The sequence below is a fragment of the Sinohyriopsis cumingii genome, chromosome 10 (assembly GCF_028554795.1).
Source record: "Sinohyriopsis cumingii isolate HCF-2022 chromosome 10, ASM2855479v2, whole genome shotgun sequence".
In the NCBI taxonomy this organism is placed as follows: Eukaryota; Metazoa; Mollusca; class Bivalvia; order Unionida; family Unionidae; genus Sinohyriopsis; species Sinohyriopsis cumingii.
In genome coordinates, this window is record NC_142970.1 from 85,477,015 (window position 1) to 85,503,798 (window position 26,784).

General features: G+C 41.4%; 1 protein-coding gene across 1 annotated transcript in view; it reads right to left on the reverse strand.

The window, feature by feature from the left end:
* The window catches only part of LOC149790508 (uncharacterized), a 45,777-nt gene extending 19,263 nt beyond the window's left edge, over positions 1 to 26,514 (reverse strand). The window contains exon 1 of the mRNA XM_089972561.1: positions 26,263 to 26,514. Within this exon, the coding sequence (XP_089828687.1) occupies positions 26,263 to 26,276 (14 nt within the window). The 5' untranslated portion in view covers positions 26,277 to 26,514. The remainder of the gene's footprint in view (positions 1 to 26,262) is intronic.
* Positions 26,515 to 26,784: the final 270 nt, after the last annotated feature.

The following is a 26,784-nucleotide window of genomic DNA, read 5'->3' on the forward strand; positions in this document are numbered from 1 at the left end:
TTGCGTTGAAGCTTTCGTCTAAATATGAAATCAGATGGTTTTGATTATAAGCACTTGGATCATGTTTATATAAGCATTGCTAACGCACAGCCTTGTGAACCCTTTAGCTTTACATTTTAATTAAATTGGAACTAAAAAGCCGTGAATCTTCATCTCAGCATTAATATGAGTTTGATATCATGATCATGTACTTATTTTTTAGAGTTATGACCCTTGGTCGTCTAATCATTATCATTGCTAATGTACAAATAGAGCTATGGCCCTTGATATTCTTATAATCGTCATTGCTAATACACATCCTTGTGAACACTGAAGGATTCACATTTGTCATTGATTGAAACCAGATGCTCCATTAGTCAAATCAGAGATAACCATTCCAGCTTATTAGCATACCTCATAATACAAAATCAAATTCGCTTCTTTTAGCCAATATACCGATATGAACACGTATGAATACAGAAGAGTATACTGAAAATGACATAACAAATGGTTGAAAATGATGATATGGTGTCCATTTGAAGTTGTGTATGTCATATAGTCACATACGTCTGGGTGATGGTGAATATATCAGAATGTCCATCAATCTCATCAATTCTACTCGCGATAACGTAATGCACAGTAAAGTTTCTTGTCACAGTATTTTGCACGCGTTGGACTTTGACACACATTCAGCAAAATGTAAGTTTAAAGCTAGATCAAATATTTTATCAGATGAGTTTTATTATTAGCACTATTGACTGGTATGTCTAAGAGTTGTGGCCCTTTATCAACTATAAATAGGCATAAATATGGTCTTGCTTACACCTTAGCATTTAAACTTTTGTTTATTTTCAGTCACGTTCACGGTTAAGTCTGATCGTAGCAAGAGCTTGGGTTGGGTTCCACTGGCTTGCAAACACTCTACCGTTCATAATTTATGTCTGATTTGGCTGAGAAGCTTTAATTGTATCGAGTTCGACGATAAGCATAGTTTTTGTACTTTATGATCTTAGAATAAGCGTCAATATGGATTGTGAGCACCCTTACGTTCACATGCTTTGCTTGATTCAAATAAAATCTGTAGTGAAATTGTCAATTTTGATATCAATTTACAGAGTTATAGCCCTTGAAAGGCTCAGGATGGTATAACGGTGGGGTGTGAATGTTCTTCCATTTTTAGTTTTATTTGAATCCTAGAATGAGTAGAATCTGGCGATATTTTATACAATTATTGACTTTAACGATTTAGGATTCTTGATAACTTCTGAGCTCTGATGAATTCACATTATGCACACACACACACACACACACACACACACACACACACACATATATATATATACCTCATTTTCGTAACATACTTAAATGAAGCCAGGACCTTTTTCTTCTTACGTTACTGTACACATTCTCATCCAATTTCAAAGGTTGAATATATTTTTATGAAAATTCTGATTGTAAAGAGAGGATTGTTGCTCTCTGGTAATGGTGATTTATCACTGCAGAATTAAAAGTGAAACATTTCAGGAACGGTTATCTGGAAGGAGTTCAAATGAATGCCGAAATTTAATTTGTTTTAGTCTTTTAAATAACTGCATTAAGAAATTGTCAGGTTTGATTGATGTTGGCAAAATATGCATAGTGAACGTTCCACATCGATTTTACCACCATATCGAGAGAGAGAGAGAGAGAGAGAGAGAGAGAGAAGCGCACAATTCTTGCGTTAATATACTAAAGTGGTATGGAACTAAATCAGCATGTAAACTGACAATAGATAATCGCACCATTTCTGCTAGAACCCGAATATTTGTGGAAATATACATTTGCATATATGTATGTATGTATGTATGTATGTATGTATGTATGTATGTATGTATGTATGTATGTATGCATGTGTGTGTGTGTGTGTCTGTGTGTGTGTGTGTGTATGTATGTATGTATGTATCTGGAGAGAGTGTGTGTATGTATGTATGTATGTATGTATGTGGTTTGATGACTGGATAGATGTTGGGGGAGTATATATATATATATATATATATATATATATATGTGTGTGTGTGTGTGTGTGTGTGTGTGTGTGTGTATGCGTGTGCGTGTGTGTGTGGTGCAAAATTGTTAGCGACACTTCAGTGAAAAAGGAAACATTCAATGATTCAATGCTGAGATAATCTGATATTTCAGTACATCATTTTTACAATTTTCATAACAAACACCAGTACAAATTAAAATCTGAACTGTATTAACCATGCAGCATTTTGCTATATTTTGCTCTGTATGAATACAAAGCGTCGAATTTCATTCTATTATTCAGGTGAGATATTGTTAAATTATTGGTATATAGAACACGTACATTTATGTCCACATGTATACGCTTACTATCATCGCAAGTCACTCGGGTGAGGTGTTGTTAAATTGTTTGTACATATAAAACGTACATTTATGGCCACATTTCTTGCAACAAGACGTAGTAATAAAGATATTTCGTAAACTATCTAGTTCTCCACGAACGTTTCATACATGACAGCCAAGATCCGATAAGGTCACTGCAATTACCGATCTGGGGAACAAATGCCAGTCGCCCATAGAAACTCTAATATTTTACTTTGCATAACTGGCATGATATGGATCGTAGGTATACTTACATTGGAATGGAGAGCAAGAGTAAAATGACAGCGCGTGCCCATATTAACTTAGAGAGAGAGAGAGAGAGAGAGAACCACTGCAGCGCGTGCTCATAATTGTGCAAATTGAAAATAAATTGCACATCACGTGATATTAATTTAATCAGACACAGTCATCACCCAGATTTAAGTGAAGATCTGTAGCTGTATAATTTCGACACAATATATGAAGAAAATACATGCATATAAATTATTAACGCATCCGTTTTCTCTACTCCAATGAATGTGTTGCAAACATGTTCTGTCCTGGAATGACTCGAGGAAGTTGAGTTAGCCAGAGTTTCATGCTATAAATCTGCAATTTTCTTGAAAGAAAACCTCGTCCACAATGTTCGAGTGTACGGAGTACGGGTGGGGAAATGGCACCATCAGCCTCTTACGTTCAGAAAAACACAAATTCCCAGGTCGCTCACCTTTCTGTCATCCAAGTAAAATTAACTAGGCCACCACCCTCATACCCTCCAAATTGTTCAGAAAAGTGTTTGGGGATGGGTCCATAATTTTAAAAGGGTCATGATTTTTGTCTGTGTCTATTTACTCAAAGCGTGCATAATACGAATTAAACGTGCACAACAATAAAATGATGGCCACATTTGAAGTGACAAGTGACTGTACGTTTTCCGTGTATAGGTTGTTTGTTTGGTTCTTCTGTTGGATAGGGTTGCTGGGGGAGGTAGGTCCGGAAGCCCTGTTACCCCACCCACCCCGATGAGGCCCTTACTACACCCCAACGCAAATGTCCAAATATTGAATATGGGGTGGCAAAGGTCCGAGAAGACTGGGACTACTTTATCCCGAACAAGCTGTTATGATAAAATAATTATCATGGGATTGGCGGTGGCGGGAGGTGGGTTGGGAGATATTACGAACACCACTTCAGTGTTCATTTGTAGAAGGCAAGTTCGTGTTGTCATGGCATTTACTAAAAGGAATGAGTGCCTGTGCCTGCAACAGCTGTCTCAGATGGATTCTAAATTTAAAGAATAGCAAGGTATAAGACTAATAAGTATCGATGACTGCTAAAGATTAAATGACTTTCATACGGTAGGTGTGGTTTTGTATCGATGTTCCACCTCTTGTATCGATATGTGTACCGGTAAAGCAAAAGTATCGATGCATCGATATATCGACGAATATTTCACACCTAGTATATATAACTTTGCATATACGAGACAGGAGAGGTGCCATGCGAGATCGTACTCGTTATCGTTGAGTTATACATGGCCATCAATGAAGGATCACAAAGGAGACGGTAAAGGAGTCTTAAATTATTGCACATTTAACTGGAAAGAATGTTTATAAAGGTCTGGCATTATGTTTTGTCAGGGTTTAATTGTACATGTATCTTCATGCGAATAAATAACGAGATATTAATAAAATACTGAAACTGGAATGCTCTATAGGGAAGGTTTCTATTCACGGTAGTCTGTCTGCAATGCTAAAAATCTACACGCATATATTCGCTTCTTAAAGGATACTGTAATGGGGCATAAAAAGACCGATTAAATTGGTAGGTACCAATATAGTAGACGTCATGTCTGAAGCTGAATTCAGCAGATGTTTGATCTGATATATTTTACGATGACACAACGATATTGTACCTATTCCTGGCTATTTGGTATCACATGGACATTGCAATAGATACATGAAAGAAAACACCATTTCCGCCATATCAGCTGTTGCAAAGGGTTTTTTTTTCTTTCGTGTAACTATATATTGTTGAACACGTGTGTTTGAGACTTATTTAGGAAAGAGAGTGCAAAAAAAAAAAAAAAAAAAAAAAAATCACCGCTGTTCACACTTTTTCAGTGTATACCGTATATGTTCACTTACAAGTCCGTCCCAACTGCAAACAACGTAGACCCTGTCTACCGTCGCACAATGCTCCGGCAGATCAGGGTCAATGATGTTTGTTCTAATGATAGATCATAACAGTAGTGAATGGGGGCGATTCAGGGTCTATGGGACTTACCATTAAAAACAGGGTCCCGGCACTATAGGGTCTATATAAATTTAACATGGGGAAAACTAGCCCGGCATTATAGGGTCTATGTAATTTAACATGGGGAATACAGGACCGGCACTATAGGGTCTATGTAAATTTAACATTAACACCCCCCTGGGCCTGTACAGGGTCTATGTAAATTTAACATAGACAAAAACCCCTGGGACTGTATAGGGTCTATGTAAAATTGAAACAGGGAGGGTCTCTATTTTTTAAAAAAATAAAAAATAAAATAAAATATAAAAAGGGGGTTGGCAATTAAAAGTCGATCTCTTTTCGAGAAATTGGAGTGGCCCTGAAAAGGGCCTTTGGGTTTATATATGCCCTTAACATAAAGGGCATCTGTGACTTCTTCTTGTCCTTAGGCTTCGTCTCACTGTAGGACCGTAAATCAGGACTCTTTTGAGGCATCCTTGCCTCTCCACGTAAATCCAACGTATCCATAGGTTGCTGGCGGTCCTATGGACAACTGTCCAGTTGGATCGGACATACATGGGTATGTCCGTCCTGAACATCATTGTTGACACAAAGGTTGAAGATTCAACGTCAGTCCACATGCTGAGGCGACGAGAACAGGTAAATCAATGTAGTGAACTGGGCTTATTTATAGGTAGAGGAAGGATTGAAACGGATTGAGTTCATTGACCAATCCAAACACGCGTTACAAAATTCAGTCAGCTCGCATCCAATCCGAAGAGAACAGTCTGTGACGTAACGTGGTCTATATAGATTCGCTAGCGCCTGTGCGCTGTCAATCCATGCGACAGTAATTCAACATGACGGAAACTCAGAAAACGATCCATTGGGGTGCACCAGCAGTGGAGACTACACAAGGGAACCCGGACTTACTTTCAGAAGAGGTAAATTGGGATTTTGTGGATTTTCTTACCTCGCAAGAATTTGTTCCGGAACCTTCGTCTCCTTCTTCATTACCGCACGTGGAGAATTTTAGACAGAGACAGAAAGAAGAATTGGAGAAATTTATACAGCGACAAAAGGAAGCAGAACAAGCTTTTCTCCTACAGCAACAACAGCAAGAAGAGGTAAGAAAAAAACAAGAAGAAGAAGAGCAAAGAAACAAGAGGGTGAAAGTCAAACGGTCACGGTACTGTTAGACATTTTAGCGGAGTTAAGAAGTCTGAAACAAATGTATCAGACTTCTTTATCACGACCGAAGAGAATACGACCTTCCCGAGCTAAACACGCCAACCCTGTGACTAAGCCTACCGTACCACCTTAGTGATTTCAACCAAATCATCATCATCAGAAGTAGGCCTCGGCCGTGGCAAAGGCTTAAGACAGTTAAAGTTGATTGCTTAAACTCACCCCTACACCAAAACCCAAAGGCCCTTTTCAGGGCCACTCACGTCTCTCGAAAAGAGATAGACTTTCAATTGCCAATAACTTAAAAAAAACCAAAAAAACCCCCCATTTTACCCCTATAGAACGTGTATATGAGTGCGTGAGTGTAGCTTATTTAAAAATCAAAACTCAAAGACACTTACCTTTTTATACCTAATTTATTCTTTTATCAATAGTTACAATCCAATTCACAATTCACAACAGAGCACTTTAAAAAGTACATTCACTTCTTCTGTCTCATGGTTTAGTCTCTCTGTTTTTTCAATTTCTTCACCGTGACAGTCTTTTCCTCGTCTTCCTCCTCACTTTCTTCCCTTCTTCTTTTCTTCTCCTGTTTCTTTTTCTTCACCTGTCTGCTATCTTCCTCCTCTTCTTCTTCCTCTGAAGAATCCCTCTCTTCTTCGGACTCATCTTGTTTCTTTTTTGGGCAATCTGGAGACTAATGTCCTTTTTCTTGACAATAATAACAGGTATCTTGACTTTTGTCTCTTTTAACCCCTGTTTTTCTTTTTTGACGGTCTGGACACTCTGAAGACCAATGCCCTTTCTTCTGACAGATATAGCAAGTATCTTCACTTTTATCTCGAAAGGAAGGAGAGTAGTCCGTCGGCTGGTCTGAAGAGAATTTTCTAATGACCCCTCGCAAAGCTTTGATGAAACGTTCCATCTGGGTAGTCTCTTCCATCGTTGTGCTCGGTTTGAGAGTGAAATGAATAGTGAAAGGACATGACACACACCCTTTTATATACGCTGGTCTGCCATGACTATAAATTAGTCCATGCTGTTTAAATTTTAGTCATTTGACGTTTTTCACTCAAGATGAAACGATCCAATTCATTTGAGAAGAAAGAAGAAGAAAGTAAGAGGAAGAAACGTGATCTATCGCCTCTTACCAGGGCTGAAGTCTTGGCACAAATTCATGCCAGTGATTTTGAAGAGGACATGAGTGAACCAGAATCCAAACCCTCTAAACAAAGTTCACCACCCTTAGTCAACCCTGAAAAGTACTATTCCATTCGAGAGACAGAAAAGCGCTCCCTAGAAAATTTAGAACCACGGTTTACAAATACACAGTGAAGTTTAAAGATTTCAAGTCCGAAGTACCGTTAGAGAAAGCAGAAGGGTTCATTACCGGGGTGTGGGATTCTTAGCTCACCACACTCAAGCGACAATGTCAACCCAAAGAAGACGATCGCTTGAGACTCTCCATACAACACGACGGTTTGAAATCCCCTGTTTGGATCGAGTTTAGCACCCCTGCAGAATTGACTGCTTCCAAAGTCATGGACAAGATTCAACACGTGCAACAATCTAATGACCAGTTTGACATAACTGATGGAAAAGCCACACTCGACATGACCCACGTCTCTCCTCCTCACGGGACCGGATAACGCAATAAGGTGTTATTGGTGAACGACCTTCTCAGCACCAAAGAGTCTCGTCCAAATTCACAATTCTCAAGACCAGATGTGTCTAGCCCGAGCCATCGTGGTGGGACGAACCTATGCCAGCAAGAACGACACGACAGAATGGAAAAGAGCCTGGGAGAACATTCGAAAATCGAACCGAGCCAAACAACGAACTGAAGCAGAACTCCTGTCACAACAAGCTGGCCTGTCCAAAGACACACCCTGCGGCATTCCTGAAATGCAAAAATTTCAAGATGTCCTAGCTCCATTCTACACCTTGAAAGTGCACCCTCAAGAAGTGCGCGAACCTCTGTTGTTTCGAGGGAAAGACTTTAAGGACGGAAAATACATTCACCTTTATCATCACGATGACCATTTCGATACCATTACCAGTATCACTGCATTCCTGAGATACAGTTATTACTGTGAGAAATGTGACTATGGCTATAAAAATCGAGAGCAACACAAACATTGCTGATCGAAATGCTCAGGATGTTTGGCCTCTCCACCCTGTCTGAGCGAAGGGTAAAAACCATTGCATTGTCCTGTTTGTCTGCGCACGTTTGTCAGCCCTGCCTGTTACCAACAACATCTGAAGACGCAAGGTTTACAGCAGAAATGTGCTTGTCAACTGCTGAGATTGTGCCCTACGTGTGGACAAGGCATACGTACCAACAGTGCTAAGGCACACGTATGTTCAGGAAAGAAAAAATGTCACATTTGTCACCACATCGTGGACTTGGAACACCAATGCCACGTGCAAAAATACCAACCCAAACAGAGAAAGAGGATGGTCACAAGAAGAAGAAGAAAGGCAATTTCATCTTTTTCGATTTCGAATGCATGCAAGAGACCGGCATTCACATTCCTAATTTCTGCGTGGCTCATCGAGCGTGCGAGAAGTGCATTCAAGAACCTATCTTCAGTCATTGCCCTCACTGCAGCAAGATTCCCGGAGGGCGTGAAAAAATCTTTCGGGGACCGAACACGCTAGCCAATTTTGCCCAATGGGTCTTCGACCCCATCGACAAGACGTGGAGCCAAGAGGACATCGAACGTTACGGAGATTGTCATCGTCATGCCACAGTGATGGCTCACAATTTCTCCGGATACGATGGACAGTTTCTTTTGAGATACTATACGGAACAAGGCACCGAACGTCCTAAAGTCACTTTGAACGGAGCGAAAATCATTTTCATCCAAGTGGGACAAGTGCAGTTTAAAGATTCGATGAGCTATTTGGCCATGCCTTTGAGTCGAATGCCTAAAACGTTTGGAATGACAGAAGTGGCTAAACGGTACTTTCCACACTTTTTCAATACGGAAGCCAATCAACACGCCGTTCTACCCCATTTACCTGAGGCTCACTATTACGACCCTGACAACATGCCTACCGAACAACGAGAAGCTTTCTACGCTTGGTACCAGGCTCACGCCTCCGACCCTTTCGACTTTCAGGAAGAAATGTTAAAGTATTGTCGTTCCGACGTTGACATTTTACGACGTTGCTGTGGAAAATTTCGAGAACTGTTCATGGAACACGTAGGGGTCGATCCTTTGAAAGAAGCTTGCACCATTGCCAAAGCGTGTTCCTTAGTGTACCGGCAACGATTCATGCCTGAAAACACCGTGGCTGTCATCAGTCCTCAAACGACCAATTATGTCAAACGTCAATACTCGGTCAAAGCCCTACGCTGGTTACATTACTTGTGCGACAAGGAAGACAAATGGATTCAGCATGACCGCAACGGAGGGGGCGAAAAGACCATCGGAACGCATTCGGTCGATGGCTGGGACTTAGAAAACCCCAAGATCGTGTACGAGTTTAACGGTTGCTTATTTCACGGATGTCCTGCTGTTACCCTGACCGTGACACTAAAAATCAGTTTTTACAACGAACCATGGAAGACTTGTACCAGGCCACTTGTCAGCGACGCCTAAAGTTAGAACAGGAAGGATACCAAGTGGTGGCAATGTGGGAACACGAATACGATCACCGTTTGAAAACTGATCCCGAATTTAAACGCCTCGTGGAAAGTTACCAGTTCATAGACCCCTGAACCCGAGGGATAATTTGTACGGAGGAAGGACCAATGCCACCTGTTTGCTCTACCAAGCCGACGAAGAGAAAGGAGAAGAAATCAAATACTTGGACGTGTGTTCGCTGTATCCTTACGTGTGCAGATATTGTCGCTTTCCTGCAGGGCACCCACAATTGTTGACGGAACACATTCAACAATACGAAGGTTTGATCAAGTGCAAAGTTTTGCCTCCAAAGGACTTGTACCATCCCGTCTTACCTCACCATTGCCAAGGCAAACTGATATTTCCTTTGTGCCGCACTTGTGCCGAAACGTGCAACCAAGATCAGCCTTGTCAGCACACCCAGGAAGAACGGGCTTTGACGGGAACATGGGTCAGCGTAGAATTGTTCAAAGCTCTGGACATGGGATATCAACTGTTAGAAGTGTACGAAATTTGTCACTTTCCCAAGACACAACAATATCACAAGGGTGACCCCACGCAGAAAGGCATTTTCGCCGACTACGTGGATGCCTTTTTGAAACTGAAACAAGACGCCAGCGGCTATCCTTCCTGGTGTCACACTCCCGAAGACCAAAAGATATTCAAAGAGAAATACTGGGCACAAGAAGGCATTACTTTAGACCACATCGAGAAAAACGAAGGCAGGCGATCGTTTGCCAAAGTGATGTTAAATTGCTTGTGGGGTAAAATGGCACAACGTCCGTGTTTACCCAAGACGGAGTATTTGACAGAAGCTTCCCGCTACTTTCAGATGATTCACGACAAAACCAAATTCATGAAACACGTGGACGTCGTTCGCGAGGATTTGATCTTGGTCAATTACGAAGAAGATCTGGACTTTGTACAAGACGACCCTTTTGAAAATGTCATCATTGCGGCTTACGTGACAGCTCATGCTCGCTTAAAATTGTACGAAGCTTTAGAACTGTTAGGGGAACGCGTCCTGTACTTTGACACGGACAGTTGCATTTACATCCATCACCCGAGTCAACAGCACCCTGACATCGAAAGAGACCCTTTAGGAGCCTGGACAGACGAGCATCCTGACGACAAGATTCTAAGTTTCGTCAGTGGCGGTCCCAAAAATTACGGCTACGAATACCGGGACCAACAAGGAGAAGTGCACACGATGTGTAAAGTGAAAGGATTGACTCTGAATTATCGTACCAGTCGTGTGGTCAACTTTGGGGTATTGAAAAAGCCTTGCAATCTGGAGAGGATGAACACTTTAAAGTGACCACCTATCAACCGAACAAGATTGTACGTTTACCCACTCACCACATCGTCAGTCGACCCTGGAAAAAGTCTATCAAATCGTGTACCAGAAGCGAGTGCGACTTCCCAATCATTTCACCTTACCGTATGGACACGTCGGTATTGGTCTGTATATAAAAAGGAACCCTAGGCAAGATCGATAGTTCATTGTGACTACCAAGACCAAGCGAACAAGATGAATACTTTCAGAAAACACAAAACAAGTTTAGAAAGGCACAATTCAAGTGTGGGGCTTCTGAAGTGGAATGCGATTGTGAGCCTTGCGATGGGAACGATGCTGTACGCTGTGACCTTAGCGATGCCGTAAAGCATCATGGGAACTTTAGTGTCACTACCCGTATCATGGAAAGTGATGCTGTGCGTGTCAAACCTGAGGGATGCGAAAGCGATGCCGCTCGTCCTCTTGGACATTTTACTGGGTTTCGTTTTAAAGGTGGATGTTCACCTTCACGTCTACCTCCCTACGGATGTCATCCAGCCCTGAGCCAACTCCTGTCCATGTCACCCAACCCTCATCGAAACGAACATGTGAAAGACGAATATTCGTTTCTTGTGCGTTTGTCGGAATACTGCGACTTTTAAAATCGTCTTCAATCGTTCAAAGGAAAATGGCCTAAGTATCTGGGAGGACCGACCCCCGAAGAATTAGCCAGAGCCGGATTGTTCTACTTGGGCGAAGGAGATAAAGTGAAGTGCTTCAGTTGCGGTGTGTCACTTCACCACTGGGAACCACAAGATTCGGCCTACGTAGAACATGCTCGATGGTCACCGAATTGTCATTACTTACCCTTAGTGGGACCGAGACATTGAAGTAACTTACTGTAATCTGTTTGTGGATACTTTACAAGAGAACATTCGCACTTTGCCTGTGGAGTTGAGAGAAAGGATTTACCGAGGGCTGGTCAAAATACAAGTCAAACGTAAAGAACAGCTGCATCCGTTACGTCACCAGATGTTTAACCACTGGTACCTGAATGGTATAAGAGAACTGATTCGTCAGAAATTGTTTCAGTGGTCAGACCTTGTTCAATACTTCCAGGCCCCCGATGATCCACGTGTTGATCATTTTGGTTACTTCGAGATTCACCTAGTGCAACGCATTGAGGAAGACAAGTTAAAGGATTACCAACATATTTTACGTGGAATCTACTTAGTGGAAGAGAAAACTTCTAAACAAACTCTGACGTTTAGGTTACAGTATGCAACATTTAGATTCCCCACTGGAGAACGAAGATCTCTGGGTAGAAAGTAATGTATTGTTTCCGAAACAAAGAGAGTATAAAAACAGGCTGCCATGCCACGACTTTTATCACATGTAATTGAACAGATTCCATGGAAGGAACTCAATGACCATATTCAAACCGTGGATCATTACCATCAATTATTACAAGAACTGTATCCATTCAGTTTGGGTCGACAAGTGGTGTGTGTCTTAGTGGCTTGTTTTCTGGGATTTCGTTTACCAGCCGATTCCTTGTGGACTCTTTACGAACAGTACTTACCACCCCAATGGCCTTAAATGGTTACGAAAGACTCCTTTTGCTCAAAGCCTTGCGTTTTCATCTGGATACTTCTCGACCTCAACAGGAAAAATAGATTCGTCAACTTTTAGCTACCGAAGACGTGTATGACGATGTGTGTGTAGCTTGTGACTTACACTCCCATTGGACAGATGTCCGTGACTGGAAAAAAGGGGGTTTTGAGGCTTGGACCCAAGAAGTGGCCCAGTATGCACGAGAGTTGTTCAAGGAAAAAAGTTACTTTTCAACCTTTGTTAGTGACAGTGCCAGAAGAACCCGTCACCCAGGACAGGACTCTCGTGGACATGCCTGAAAGACCCTTTCGGGAGGACACTTGTGTGACCTTACCCCCTATAGAACTGGTCAGAACATTACCCAAAACATGTTGTACAGACACTTGTGTTTATTTCACGTTGATGGTTATCATGTGCCTTTTATCGCTGTACTTAAGCCTTTGGCTTTTATGTATTTCTGTCTTTCGTGTTCATGTTTAAAACATTCAATAAACGGGTCCTGAAAAAAGTATATAAACTCTCGTCTTGTCTGTTTTCGTCTCACAAGTGACATTCCTAACGCTATGGCTACCTCTGCTGTCTCTGCTCCCTCTTCCTCTACTGTCAAAGTCATCGACGAACACTTAGATCGTGCCAGTTGGGAGGCTTTGTATCTTCGCCATCCCTTTAACATATTCATTGCTGGACCTAGCGGTTCAGGCAAAACCGAATTCGTCAAACGCTTGATCGAACATAAACATCATTTGATCGATCGACCACCTCAGCGCATCGTGTGGTGTTACAAAGAGTGGCAATCGGCGTACAGCCTCTTGCGAGAAAGTCAAGGCGATTCCATCGTGTTTGTGGAAGGCATTCCTAAAGAAGACGACGGCATCGTCTCTGACTCCCGTCAAACCCATTTGGTCATTTTCGACGACATATTAGGAGAAGACGAAGAAGAAATCAAACTGTGGTTCACGCACAAAAGGGCATCATCGTAAAGCCAGTGTCGTTTACATCACCCAAAATTTGTTTCAACAAAGTAAAGCCCATCGCACCATCAGTCTCAATGCGCATTACGTGGTCTTAATTAAAAGCCCTCGAGATAAATCGCAAGTGCAAGTCTTAGCCAAACAGTTAGGAACGCCTTGGCTGACTCAGGCGTACGACGATGCCACTCAAACTCCACACGCCTATTTACTCGTCGATTTGAAACCTACGACCCCCGAGGATTTGCGATTTCGTACCCACTTGTTTCACCACTGGTGCCAAGACAGAGGGCCTGTCCTGTAAACGTCTCCGTCCTCGACTTAACTTCATTCCACAAAAAAATCTATAAAAACCTCAGACACTTTTCGTCTGTCTCACACAATGTCAACATGACGTCCCTTCAGTCGCATCTTCCCGTGAAATTGATTCGTGCCTTGTATGGCATCAGTCGAGAAAAAAATCCACAAGCACGAGCTCGTGTCTTAGAAGCTAGTCTCAAAGAAGTCTTACGATTGTTCACGGTGACAGCACGTCAATTACTACAAGGGATCATTCAGATTCCTCATCAAACCAAACGCTTTTTTGATCGAAACAAAGTCGCTTTGACCCAACTGGCCGATCCCCGCATCGACACTCAAACCAAAAAACAAATCATTTTGAAACCTGGAGGGAGCGGTACTCTAGGAGGGGTCATCATTCGCTCTCTCTTAAGATGGGATCCTAATGCCCCCAAACTTCTCCCCAAGAAAAAAGTCAAACGAAGCTCCAAAAAGAAGAAAAAGACCAGGTCCCCAAGGAGAACTTCTCCAGTGGCGGGACCCTCCTCTTACCAGACACCACCCCGGAAAAAGAAAAGAAGCCCCCAGGAAAAGAAACAGAGAAAAGGTCCCCAGAAAAAGAAAAGTCCACAGAAGAAAACTAGTCGCAAGAGAGGCACTTAGGCCAGGACGCAACCTTACACTCGCAAACCACGACCTGCCACGGCGGTGACCGCGTCTCCGGTAGCCTCAGGTTCATTCACTTCTCCCTTGATGTCACCAAGAACTGAAGAGTACTTGGAGACGTTGATCACACCAAGAACTTCTCCGTTGATGACCCCAAGAACGTCTCCAGTGGCAGGACCCTCCAGTTTAGTGGCAGTAGCCGCTGCCCACAAAGTACCTTCTCCCAAAATCAAAGTGCAAGAAAGATCGGGCATGTTACAAAGTTTACTGGATTTGTCCAAGCAAGAACTGACTCGATTTAGTCCGTTGCGTACCCCTGCACGACGTGTCATGCCTGTCCTCAAGTTGATACGACGTAAAGACAATCAGTGGCGACGCGTTCCAGTATAAAAAAGGCGTGTGACCAAGTAGGGTATCAGTGTTTTGGTGCTCCTGAAGATGTCACCCTCTAGAAAACATCCCTCTTCTAAACAACCCCAAGGAAAGAAAAGGAAAGGATTGCTTCCACGTTTAGTCAAACACGGGGACATGTTATCTGTCCTGTTCAAAGCTTCTCCACCCCTACGAAAAAAACTCATTCAATCAGCTTCCAAAGAGGTCATCGATACCGTGTGCGAATGTTGTTTGAACGTCTTGAAAGGCACGAACCCTTTGTCCAAACACCAGAAACAATGCTTAGGCAAACATCGTCACGTTCTTCGCCAAATGGTTCAAAACAAAATCCCCCTTCGTCAAAAGAAGAAGATCTTGGTCCAACGTGGAGGCATTTTACCCCTCTTGTTAGGCCCATTGCTGAAAGGAGTCTTGGGAACCATGTTGGGAGGACTGATGGGAACAAGGTAAAAAGGTCCTCTGAAGTCCCAAGATCTCAGAATCGACCCTTGACAACCCCATGGAAGGACGAAAACTAGCTTTAGTGCCTTACAAACGATGGATGGAATACCATCGTTGGCAAGAACAACGCACCCCGCATTTACCTCCTAATCCCCATTTGAGCGAAATGTCCCAGTTACAACACGAATTGCAGTCCTTGATGGATCGCCAAGATTTGTCCGAAACAGAAAAATCGCAAAAGTACGGTCAACTCTTGCAACGACTACAACTCTTTCACCAGAAAGCTTTAGACGAAACAGCTCTACCCACTCTGAAAGATTTTAAGACCTTGATGAAAGTCCAGCACCATCACCAGTACCACCAGCACTGCCAGTGACCAAGACAGAAAAAGAAGAAGAAGAAGAAGAAGAAGGGTTTCAAACTCCACCAGAAAAAGTACGCAAGTTAACAATACCACCTACCTCCAGAATTGGCTGGATTAAAAAGATGATGACCACCCCTTCTTCATCACAAGAGAAAACGAAAGTGAAGACAGAAGTGAAGACAGAAGTGAAACAAGAACCGATATCCCCTGTTCCGATATCCTCCTCTGCGACACCTATTGATGGTCACACACGCAAAGCATTGCAATCCAAGAAAGTACCCCAAGAGAAAAACAGTAGCATCTTCCAAGAGTGGGTGCCTTATTAACACAAAAACACAAAATGGAAAAAGTGTTAGCCAGCATTTACTACGATCCCTCGCATCCTGCAGGTTACGCAGGAGTTCAAAAATTGTATCGTGCTGCCAAAATGCGACTGAAAAGTCTCCGTTTACCTCAAGTGCAACGATGGTTACAAGAACAAGCTACCTACACTTTACACAAACCCATTCGACGCAAGTTTGCCAGAAGTCGCACCCGAGTGGAAGGCATCGATCATCAATGGCAAGCCGATTTAGCCGATGTCTCTCATTTGGCCAGCTACAATCGTGGCTACAAATATTTGTTTTGTGTCATCGACGTCTTTTCCAAATTTGCCTGGGTCGTACCCTTGACTTCCAACTCGAGCAGCGAGTTCGTGCCAGCCCCGCAACGAGTGTTGAAACAAAGTGGTCGTCACTCTCTTCGATGGCAAGCGGACAAAGGCACCGAATTTCTGAACCAAGCTTTCCAAAAAGAATTAAAGAAACGTGACATTCATTTTTTTACCACCGAGAATCCCGAAACCAAAGCCAGCATCGTGGTTTCAACGCACTTTGAAAGAACGCATGTGGAAATATTTTACGTATCACCACACTCTGAAGTACATCGACATCTTACCGCACCTGTTGCAAGCGTACAACCAATCTTACCATCGAAGCATCGGACGTGCCCCGCAAGAAGTGACTCCCGACAACGAAGTGTTGGTGTTTGAGCGCCTGTTTGGTACGTCCCCGACGAGGGCTGTCCCCAAGAAAAGTGGAGTGTTGGCCGTAGGAGATTGGGTACGCATTGGTAAAACCAAACGCACTTTCGACTAAGGTTACTTACCTAACTGGACGACCGAATTGTTTCGTGTCACTGGACGAGTGCATGGCCGTCATCCTGCCGTCTATAAATTGGAAGACATGAACGGAGAAGTGCTCAAAGGAACGTTTTACTTACCCGAGTTACAACGTGTCACCAAAAAAGAAGACGACGTGTACGACATCGAAAGCATTCTCGAACGCAGAACCCGTAAAGTGGGGAACGACGTGTCAAAGAAGTCAAAGTACGTTGAAAAGGATATCCACCCAGTTTTGATTCTTGGATGGACGCTTCCCAAGTCATCGACCATAAAAAGAAGTGACCATCATGCCCTTTCACACAGACGCAGCTACGTCGACCACTCCTTCACCTAGTTCTTCTGTGCAAGATTTACAAAAATAACCCTTGTGGGTGTGGTGTGGAGAACGTGTGCCTAAAACGCAAATCGTCTTTTTCTGCCAAATCTTCGTGGTGTATTGTGTCATAGGGGCAGCCATTGCCAATTTGAGTTTGCATCAAGGAGGCAAACAATTGTAGACCATTTTATTGAGCAGTTGCATCGGTTACATGCTTCCCAATCCCTCCCTGAAATTCTCCTCTAACGGGAACCACGGGAACCTAGTGTCCAGTGCCAGTGCCAGTCACCACTCCAACAACAACAATCACCCCATTTTGAGCGGAGACACGCCTCTGACGTCCAGTAACCCCTCGGACAGCCACAGAACTCTGGAATTATGAGTCACCAAAACCAATTTTACTTAACCTTACCCAGTGACAGTTCCATGGAGGTGTTTCCCCACAACACGTTGTGCTGTTACACGGCCAAATTACCTCAGACCATCCCATTAGGTCACGAAGCCCATTGGGAAGTGGCTTTTGTAGAAATCATTCACCCGATCCAAGTCCTCAATATCCTTCGTAATCAAATTTTTTTTGATGTGGAAGTTCATGACGAACAATTGCAACAGTACTTGGATACCTATGGCAAATATGACAAGAAAACCCCTGGCACAAAAAATCAAAAGTACACAACCTATCACTTGTTCGTTCCCCCAGGCTATTATTTTAGTGGTCAACATTTGGTGAGCACCATAGCCTCCAGATTTAATGTCCTGTTTCTGAAAGCTTTTGAAAGTGTCAAAAAAGTGTCACCATGGAATACCACAAAGCAGCTCGTCGCTTCTTGATGAAATTTGACGGGAGTGAAATCGTGTCCATTTTATTTTGTCGTGAATTGTTTGACATGTTGGGCGGAGATATGGACATGAGAATGGCCATGATGAAGAAAAACGAATTGCCAGTCATTTACGACAACGAGTCTTTTAGCAAGTTATTTCGTGCCCCGATAGAACTGAACCAAAGACCGAATTTGATATTTTTGTACTCCGATGTGGTGGAGTATAACGTGGTGGGACACACCTCTGTGCCGTTACTGCGTGTCATTCCTTTCAAAGTGGATTCTGCCACGGTCCCTGACGAGGAAGGTGGAAACACTTACCACGTTCACCGCGAAATTGTACATCCTCACTATTTGCCTGTCAGTAAGTCTTATTTGGACACGTCATGTATCCAGTGTACCGAGGGGTTGCTCGACAGCGAGGACACGGTTTAGGAGATATGTTAACATCGGCCTTTCGTTCGGTGGCCCCGGTGTTGAAACCGATGGTGACACGCGGATTGCACGCCTTGAAAGATGCGGCACTGACACAAGGCAAAGAATTTCTCCAAAATGTCATCACCGACAAACAAAATCCTAAAGAAGCCTTCATGAGGGCAGGCAAAAATGTCTTGCTGCAAACGGGCAAAGACCTTTTGGGCCGACGAGACACACCTATAAATGCCCTGCACGCTACCGAGTCAAGCATTCAGCAAGGACAAGGCAGAAAGAGACGACGAAGAAAACACCCTTTCACCAGACTTCACACTTCTAAAGCCAGAAAGGCAAAGAAAAGAAGAGCCGTTCGAGACTGAGACGTTTTCGATTATTGAGAAAGAGAAAAAAAAAATGATGCACCGAGAGTCTTGCGCTTGTTCCATATCGGAACTGGATCTGTTTGCCATGCCCCCCACCATGATGACCATGCAAGAATCCCAGCGGGTGGAATTTCATCCCGTCTCCTCTTTGACGGATTCCGCTCCCATCGAGTTTGAAATCAAAGGACAACCCGAAGATTACATCGATCTGAATAGCAGTTACCCGTATTTGAAAGTGAAAGTGATCAAAACGGACAACACCAATCCAGGAGGCGATGTTAGAGTAGCTCCTGTCAACAATTTCATGCATTCCTTGTTCAGCGAATTGGACTTGTACTTGAATAACAAACTGGTCAGCAGCAGCATGGATACTTACCCATATCGTGCCTACCTGGAAAATCTCTTGACGTACGGAAAAGAAGCCAAGAATACTCATCTGGATGCTTGCGTGGTATGGAAACCTGACACGGCAGGTGTAGGTACGTTTAGCGACACAGTCCTGACAGAAGATGACAATCCTCACAATGTGGGGTTTAACGACCGTCGTAAGAAAATTCTGCAAGGGCGAAGTTTAGAACTGATGGATCGTTTGCATTTGGACATGTGGTTACAAGAAAAATATTTGCTGAACGGGTGGATATCCGTCTGAGACTGAATCGTAGCAGTGCCGTTTTCCATTTGATGGCCCATGCCAATGAATACAAAACTATCATTCAAGAAGCCCGACTTTACGTGCGTCGTGTGGAAGTGTTACCTAAAGTGGGAAACGACGTCAGTCAGACGTTGAGCAGAACGACCGCCAAGTATCCGATACGACGCGTAGAAGTGAAAACGTTCACCATTCCCGCTGGACAGCGATCTATGATCGAAGATCATCTGTTCCAAGGACAGTTACCCAAGCGTTTGATTGTTGGTATCGTCAGGAATTCAGCCTTCAACGGAACCCACGATCAAAATCCTTTTGAGTTTCAACATTACAATGTGTCCAAGATCGAAGTCAGTCGCGACGGCAAGACCTTGTGTACCCGACCCTTTGAGCCCAACTTTGGTGTCGCAAAGAATTATTTGAGATCGTACTTGTCCCTGTACGAAGCCACGGGACAGTTAGGAACCAACACCAGTCACTGTATTTCGTACGACGATTATGCGGAAGGCTATGCTTTGTGGGGTTTTGATTTCACTCCAGACCAAGGCAGCGACGAGGGACATTTCCACCCTATAAAATCGGGTCAGATTCGTGTGGAACTTCAGTTTGCAAATCCACCTCCAGATCACACAGTGAACGTCCTCCTGTATGCAGAATTTGACAATACCATAAAAATCAACAGTTTGAGAGAAGTCATTCTAGACTATTAGAAGCCATGGAAGACTGTTATCCCTCTTTACCTAGTGGAGAAACTTTGAAGATGGAATGTGAGGAGACCGGGGAAGAAGAGTCTCAAGACAAAGACGAAGAAGTTATCATGATGAAGTCAAGATGGCCAGAACAAGAAGCCCATTTAGTCTCCTGTTTTGCCAAACAGTTGGTCGAAACATTGACGGAATTGATCAAGAAAGATTGCTATGGATGTCAAAACGATCATCCCAGTCAAATTCAACACGATAAATGCCTAATGCTGTGTCAAGAAGATAAATTGAACGAGTATCTGGACGAAGCTTGGAGTCTCATCTCGGACGAAGTCGTGTTGCATCAGTGGTATAAAGACTTGCGTGAACATTCTTGTCCACTATTAACCACTCAAGAGATCCATCGTATCGAAGCTCTCCTGAATCAGAGTGGGGAGACGAAGCGAAGAAACGGTTATTTGTCAGACATTTTCAAGCAAAAAGTCAGGATCGAATTGATGACATATTATTACCTGTGAAGAAGAAAAAAAACCACACAAAACATGGATACCTGGGAACTTTATTACCTTTTGAACCACAGTTCGTACACGGCTTCTTGGAATCCTGTCGTCTGTGCTAAAGATGAACTCCCTCATCGTAAACCTCAAGACCATCTAGCTTATGTCATCAACACGGACGATAGTCATCTCCCAGGAACCCACTGTGTAGCCGTCTACTTTCCTCAAGAAGGATGTGTGGAATATTTCAATTCGTACGGATTGCCTCCTTTGGAAGACGATATCATCGACTTTATGAGAAGAAATTCTCAGACCACCCGATTCAATAATGTGAAATTACAAGGCACATATTCCTTGGTGTGTGGACAATATTGTGTGTATTTTCTGCATCATCGCAGCCTGGGCTATTCCTTAGAACTTTAGTGACTCATTTTGATCCTCGTTCTTCTTCTAGAAACGATGTGAAAGTAGATCGATGGTTTTGTGACCATTATGCTTATCTTTTGTCTCAAGCTAGGAAACGTAGTGTCCATCAATGGCCTAATGACTTCCAACAGTGGAAATCACAATTTCATTCGTAACGTTGTCAGCCTTGTCCAAAATAATGTGTGAGTTGGAAAAAAAAATGTTTGTAATTTGAAAAAAATGTTTGATGTTATATTGTTGGATTATTGTTAAAAATGTTAGAGTTGTTTGTTAGTGTTAAGTGATTTTGAATAAAAAAATGTTGTGTTTTGAAGACAAAAATGCCTTTGTGGTTCGTTTGACTATAGAAATCTTGATTCGTGCTCTTTGACTTCTTACTATCCCTCTCATGACACTCATTGAACGTTCCGGCTCGAAAACCGTGGAGGGATGTTTTCCTTCACGTTCGCGCTTTGACTTTAAAGCCGGGGTAGCCTCCAGTCTAACCAACCATTGTCGACTCATCCTCCTACGAAGATGTGCTCCAACTAGCTAAGCTAAACGAAGCCTACGTGAATTTGCACAGGGTCAGACACAGTCTGATACCGAAGCCAGAAGAGATAGAGAATGTGAGAATGCTAAAAGTCACTGAAGACCTGATAGAAGAGCTCTTCAGAGAAGAAGTGAACAGGGAGAAAGAAGAATGGACAGAGAAGTACAGACTTCAGAAACAGCAGAGAGAGCAGCAACAGCAGCAGCAGCAGCAGCAGCAGCAACCTGAACCTGACAGAGGCTTTGTCGATTGTCGTATCGACACCAAAGAGTTCTTCTTCTCTTTCCGAAGAAGCAGACCTATCGTCAGAAAGTCTATCGTCAGAGGACATCGCATTCTTAGAAACTAAAAGATTGCCATAGCAAACAAAAAAAAACCCCAGTCCTTTTCAGGGCTACCCAATACTCTAGAAAAGAATTAACAATTGATTTGCCAATGTGTGTATGTAGAGTAGTGTGAATATAAACACTGACTCTTTTTTTTATAGTGTGAGTGTATGAGTTTGTGTATATGATTGCGTGTTTGTAAGTGCTCACGTACGTTTATGTGGATAGTAGATTATGATGATGATTTTTTTTGCTGTTTGACGTGTGGGGAGAGTAGATTTGGGGTTTGATTGGATTGCTTTGCGTATGTGGATAGTATATTATTTGTTTAATAAAATGTTTTAGAATAGTGATGGGTAGTATAAAAAGTAAGTGAGTGTTTCTTTTAGGTCCGCGCGTTGTTTGGTTATGATCTAGGAAAGATCAATTTTGTTTTATGGGATGTTTTCCATCACGTCCGCGCTTTCAGTATAAATTAAAAATCTTTCGGCAGTCAAGCTACTCTTGTTGATTGATCAACACCACCATAATGAACACCAGACTAGCTAAACTGCTTGAACTTCATGTACACCTGGAATATGCCAGGCGTATAGTGAATGAGCTGGCTGCATAGGCCATCGTAGAAGAGGGAAGGATGAAAGAGGAGGAGAGAAAAAACAAAGAAGAGGAGGAGAGAAGAAAGAAAGAAGAGGAAGAAAAGGAGAGAGGAAATTTCAGAGTCCCAGAGACAGAAAATTGGGATTCTGAAGCCACTTATCCCGCCTCTGCTCTCCCCCCAAAAAGAGTGAAAGGAGACTGGGGAAGAAGATGTGTGTGTGGTACCAGGCCTGGAAGGTGCCATCATTAACCAGGTGTCACTGGAGTTCAAAAACAAACAACCCTTTTCAGGGCTACCCAATACTCTAGAAAAGAAATAGTAATCGATTTGCCAATGTGTGTATGTAGAGTAGTGTGAATATAAACACTGACTCTTTTTATGTGTGTGAGTGTGTGTTTTGTGTGTGTGTGTGTGTGTGTGTGTGTGTGTGTGTGTTTGTAAGAGCTCACGTACGTTTGTGTGGATAGTAGATTTGGTTTTTTAATTTTAATGCTTTGCGTGGGTGAATAGTAGAGTTGGAGTTACTTTATTGCTGCTTCACGTATGTGGATAGTAGATCATATGAAATGAGAAAAGTAGGGGATGTCTTCCTTCACGTCCGCGCGTTTTAAGTGATAATCGAGGTAATATCAATTTTATGTTTTAGGGGGATGTTTTCCTTCACGTCCGCACTTTAACTATAAGAACCCACAAAGTTCGTCGTTCGCACCATTCTAAGGAATAAAAAAAGAAGATGGAAGTGTCCCAACTGTTTAATGATTTAAGGCATGTTTATTTTTGGATGGTGGATGGTGAATATGGAGTTGAAATGATTGAAAGAGATTGGAGGTTAAGAACCAGTGTGCACTACGTGAACGAACTAAAATTAGCCAGGGAGATGATAGAAGGATTAATTGAAGAAGAAGTGAAGAGATTGAGAGGGCTAATAAATCCCCCTTATGTCAGAGTGGGGACATTAAAAGAGGCCCTGGAGAAGGTAAAAGAAGTAAGAAGGTTTTTGGAAGAGATAGAAAAAATGTCAGAGTGGCCCTTTGTCAAAAAGAGTGTTGAAAGATTGAAAAAGGGGAAGAAAAGATAAGAAAGGTGATAGATCAAGAATTGGAGAAAATAAAGGACAGGTGGGCAAAAGATAGAAAAGAAGAAGAAAATAGAAAGAAAAAGGAAGAACTAGAGAAACTGAACGCTAACTGGATAAAAATCCAACAGAAGTTCCGAGCCATGGGTCACCCGGATTGGATACCGGAAAATGAAAAGAAGAAGAAGAAAGGAATGATGGAAAAAATAAGGGGATGGATAAAGAAGTTGAGGAGTTAGAAGAAGAAGAAACCCAAAGGCCCTTTTCAGGGCCACTCCAATTTCTCGAAAAGAGATCGACTTTTAATTGCCATCCCCCCTTTTTTTATTTTATTTTTTATTTTTTTTATTTAAAAAAATAGAGACCCTCTCTGTTTCAATTTTACATAGACCCTATACAGTCCCAGGGGTTTTTGTCCATGTTAAATTTACATAGACCCTGTACAGGCCCAGGGGGGTGTTAATGTTAAATTTACATAGACCCTATAGTGCCGGTCCTGTATTCCCCATGTTAAATTACATAGACCCTATAGTGCCGGGCTAGTTTTCCCCATGTTAAATTTACATAGACCCTATAGTGCCGGGACCCTGTTTTTAATGGTAAGTCCCATATACCCTGAATCGTCCCCATTCACTACTCATAACAAACTGCATGGACCCAGATCTGCCAGGGCATTATGATATAACAGGTCTGGGTCTTTGTTGTTGGCAGTGGAGACTAATAAACCTGTATATATGATACAAGTCAGGAGATGACACTGAAACGGAACTTTGAATACATTTAAATTTAAAAGAAATAAATACTCTGCTGATTCTTTTGAAAATTCACTTATGGAAACAATTATTTGAATATATGTGCCTAAACGATAAAATATAGTATCATGTCAGAGATTCAGTCATACCAGCAGTTGTACAGTTTTATTAATAGTCTTACAGTTATACCACCAGTTTTAGCAGTATTTTCCGGTTATTTGTCATATATTCAGTTATACAAGTAGTGATACACATTTATACTTGCAGTTTTAGAGTTATACCACCAATTTTACAGTAATAGCAGTACTTTTGCCGTTAAACCGTTGGTGTTACAGTTATAGCAGTACTTTTGCCGTTAAACCGGTGGTGTTACAGCTATAGCAACAGTGTATATATATATATATATATATATATATATATATATATATATATATATATATATATATATATATACATACACGCACGCACACTTTACTTCCTGTGAAGGGAGGTGAGATAGATGTTGACTCACTTTCCTACATGTTCGCGAGATATTAGCGCAGGAAAACTATAGTAAGATTACTCACCTCCAGGAAAACATCTTTTTTCCAACGGTTCGGGCTTTTTAATAAAAGAATATTACAGAAAAGGCACATGCTATGTAGATTTGTTTAAATTATAAATACTATGATTGGAAATAAATAATTTCCTATGTCTATGGTAAATAAAAAGATAAGAGAATTAGTTATATTTAATTTTAGATTATTGATATTAACTGATATTTAGATTACTGATATTTACTGATATTTAGATTAATGATATTTACTGATATTTAGATTACTGATATTTACTGATATTTAGATTACTGATATTTACTGATATTTAGATTACTGATATTTACTGATATTTAGATTAATGATATTTACTGATATTTAGATTAATGATATTTACTGATATTTAGATTAATGATATTTACTTTGAGATGGCATTTTCTCTGTATATCAACATAAAGTTAGAATTTGTGGAGAAAAGGTGTTAACTAGAAAATATAGTTGTCTATGACGAAAACAAGAAGAAAAATAAAACAATTGTCAATATCACTGCTGAATTAGAAACAAACACCACAGTTATTCTACTGTGTAGCAGCAGGTGCGTGTGTTACACATGACAAATATTCCCTCACTTTCAAAAATGTATTTTTCTTTCAATGTGTGATGTCCTGTCTTCCGAGGTTTTCTATTTACATATTAAATACTATATATCTATAATTTTACTGATAAACGACAATACTGAGCTATTTATACCTATGAAAATTATCCCATTATCCCTTGCATCTTGTGTTTTGGAGCATGTATGACAAATACGGTAAATTGTGAAGAGTAAACCAGTTTTTGCTCAATTGCAAAAAAAAACCCCACTAAGAGTGGGTTATTATCGTAGTTGTCATTTTTGAACTGCCTCATATTTAGAGAGTAATTCAAATAAATTATAATAGCAAATTTAATTTTTTTAATGAAATTTGAAGCGCATCTTTTTGGTAAAAAAGAGTGATTTTCAAATATGGCGAGAACTGCATTGTGATTATCCAAACCTTTACCGAAATACCAGCTAAAAGAAGAAGAGAATCGCCAGCATACAAATATTGGTAATATACTTTTGCAAAATATATGATTTTTTAAACATGACGCAGAACGTTTGTGGTGAATTTGTTCCCCAGTCAGTATTAGTTTTGGAATGTCTTGCTCAATTTCGGGAGAGTTAAATATGGTTCAGTGTCTGAACGTTTGAATTAGAGAGAGAGAGAGAGACAGAGAGACAGACAGACAGATAGACAGAGAGAATTTTAAACCTCAAGAATGCCATTTTAAAAATGAAAACAAACAAAAGAACAAAACACCCAACAAATACATTAATTGTCAGTATCTATCCAATTGCTCGTTAAAACCCCGACAAAAAGTATCATATATTAGTGTAAACAAATATTCTAGAAAAAACTTACGGAGCTGCCAATAAGGTATATGTATGTATGTATGTATGTATCTATCTTTGTCCGTCCGTCAGTATGATTACCTACGTTTAACGGCTGAATCAATTGTTATCTACTAGCTCGTATTGTTATCCCAAATCTCTTTTTTATTTAAAACCAAACTGTCAATATATTAACTACAGAACCCGCGTGTAAATCATCTATCTTAGAAATCATAATACGTAATTACTACAAAGGCTGCAGCTTACCTGTGAATGTCCATGTCCAGTAATATCCACCTAACTGCAGTAGTTTAATTTGGACCTTGTACTGAGGACTTTGATTCACTTTAAACAATGGCCTCGTGATCGCTCCACTTATGCGAATGGAACAAAACTGAGAATTTTTAAAACATCGGTTTAATTTCGAAGTGGTTACTACATGCTTGGCACTTGTAATACTGATGCAACAGCAGGAAGATTTGTTTAATCTGAACAGGACTAAAATAAACACTCCTGAAACCTTATCAGTATATGCAGACTGCACTTGTCTGAGCTACTTAATTTATTCAATGTTTACCGTATACTCTTCAAAACTCAAGCAAAAGTTCCACAATTTCCAAGGAAAGCCAGTATGTGCAAAGTATTAGGGTTGAATCTTTCAGTATAGAACCACCAAAGTCATTATATATATATATATATATATATATATATATATATATATATATATATATATATATATATAGTAAAACGGTCTCAGGTCATCATAGATATCTAGCGAAATGGTGTCAG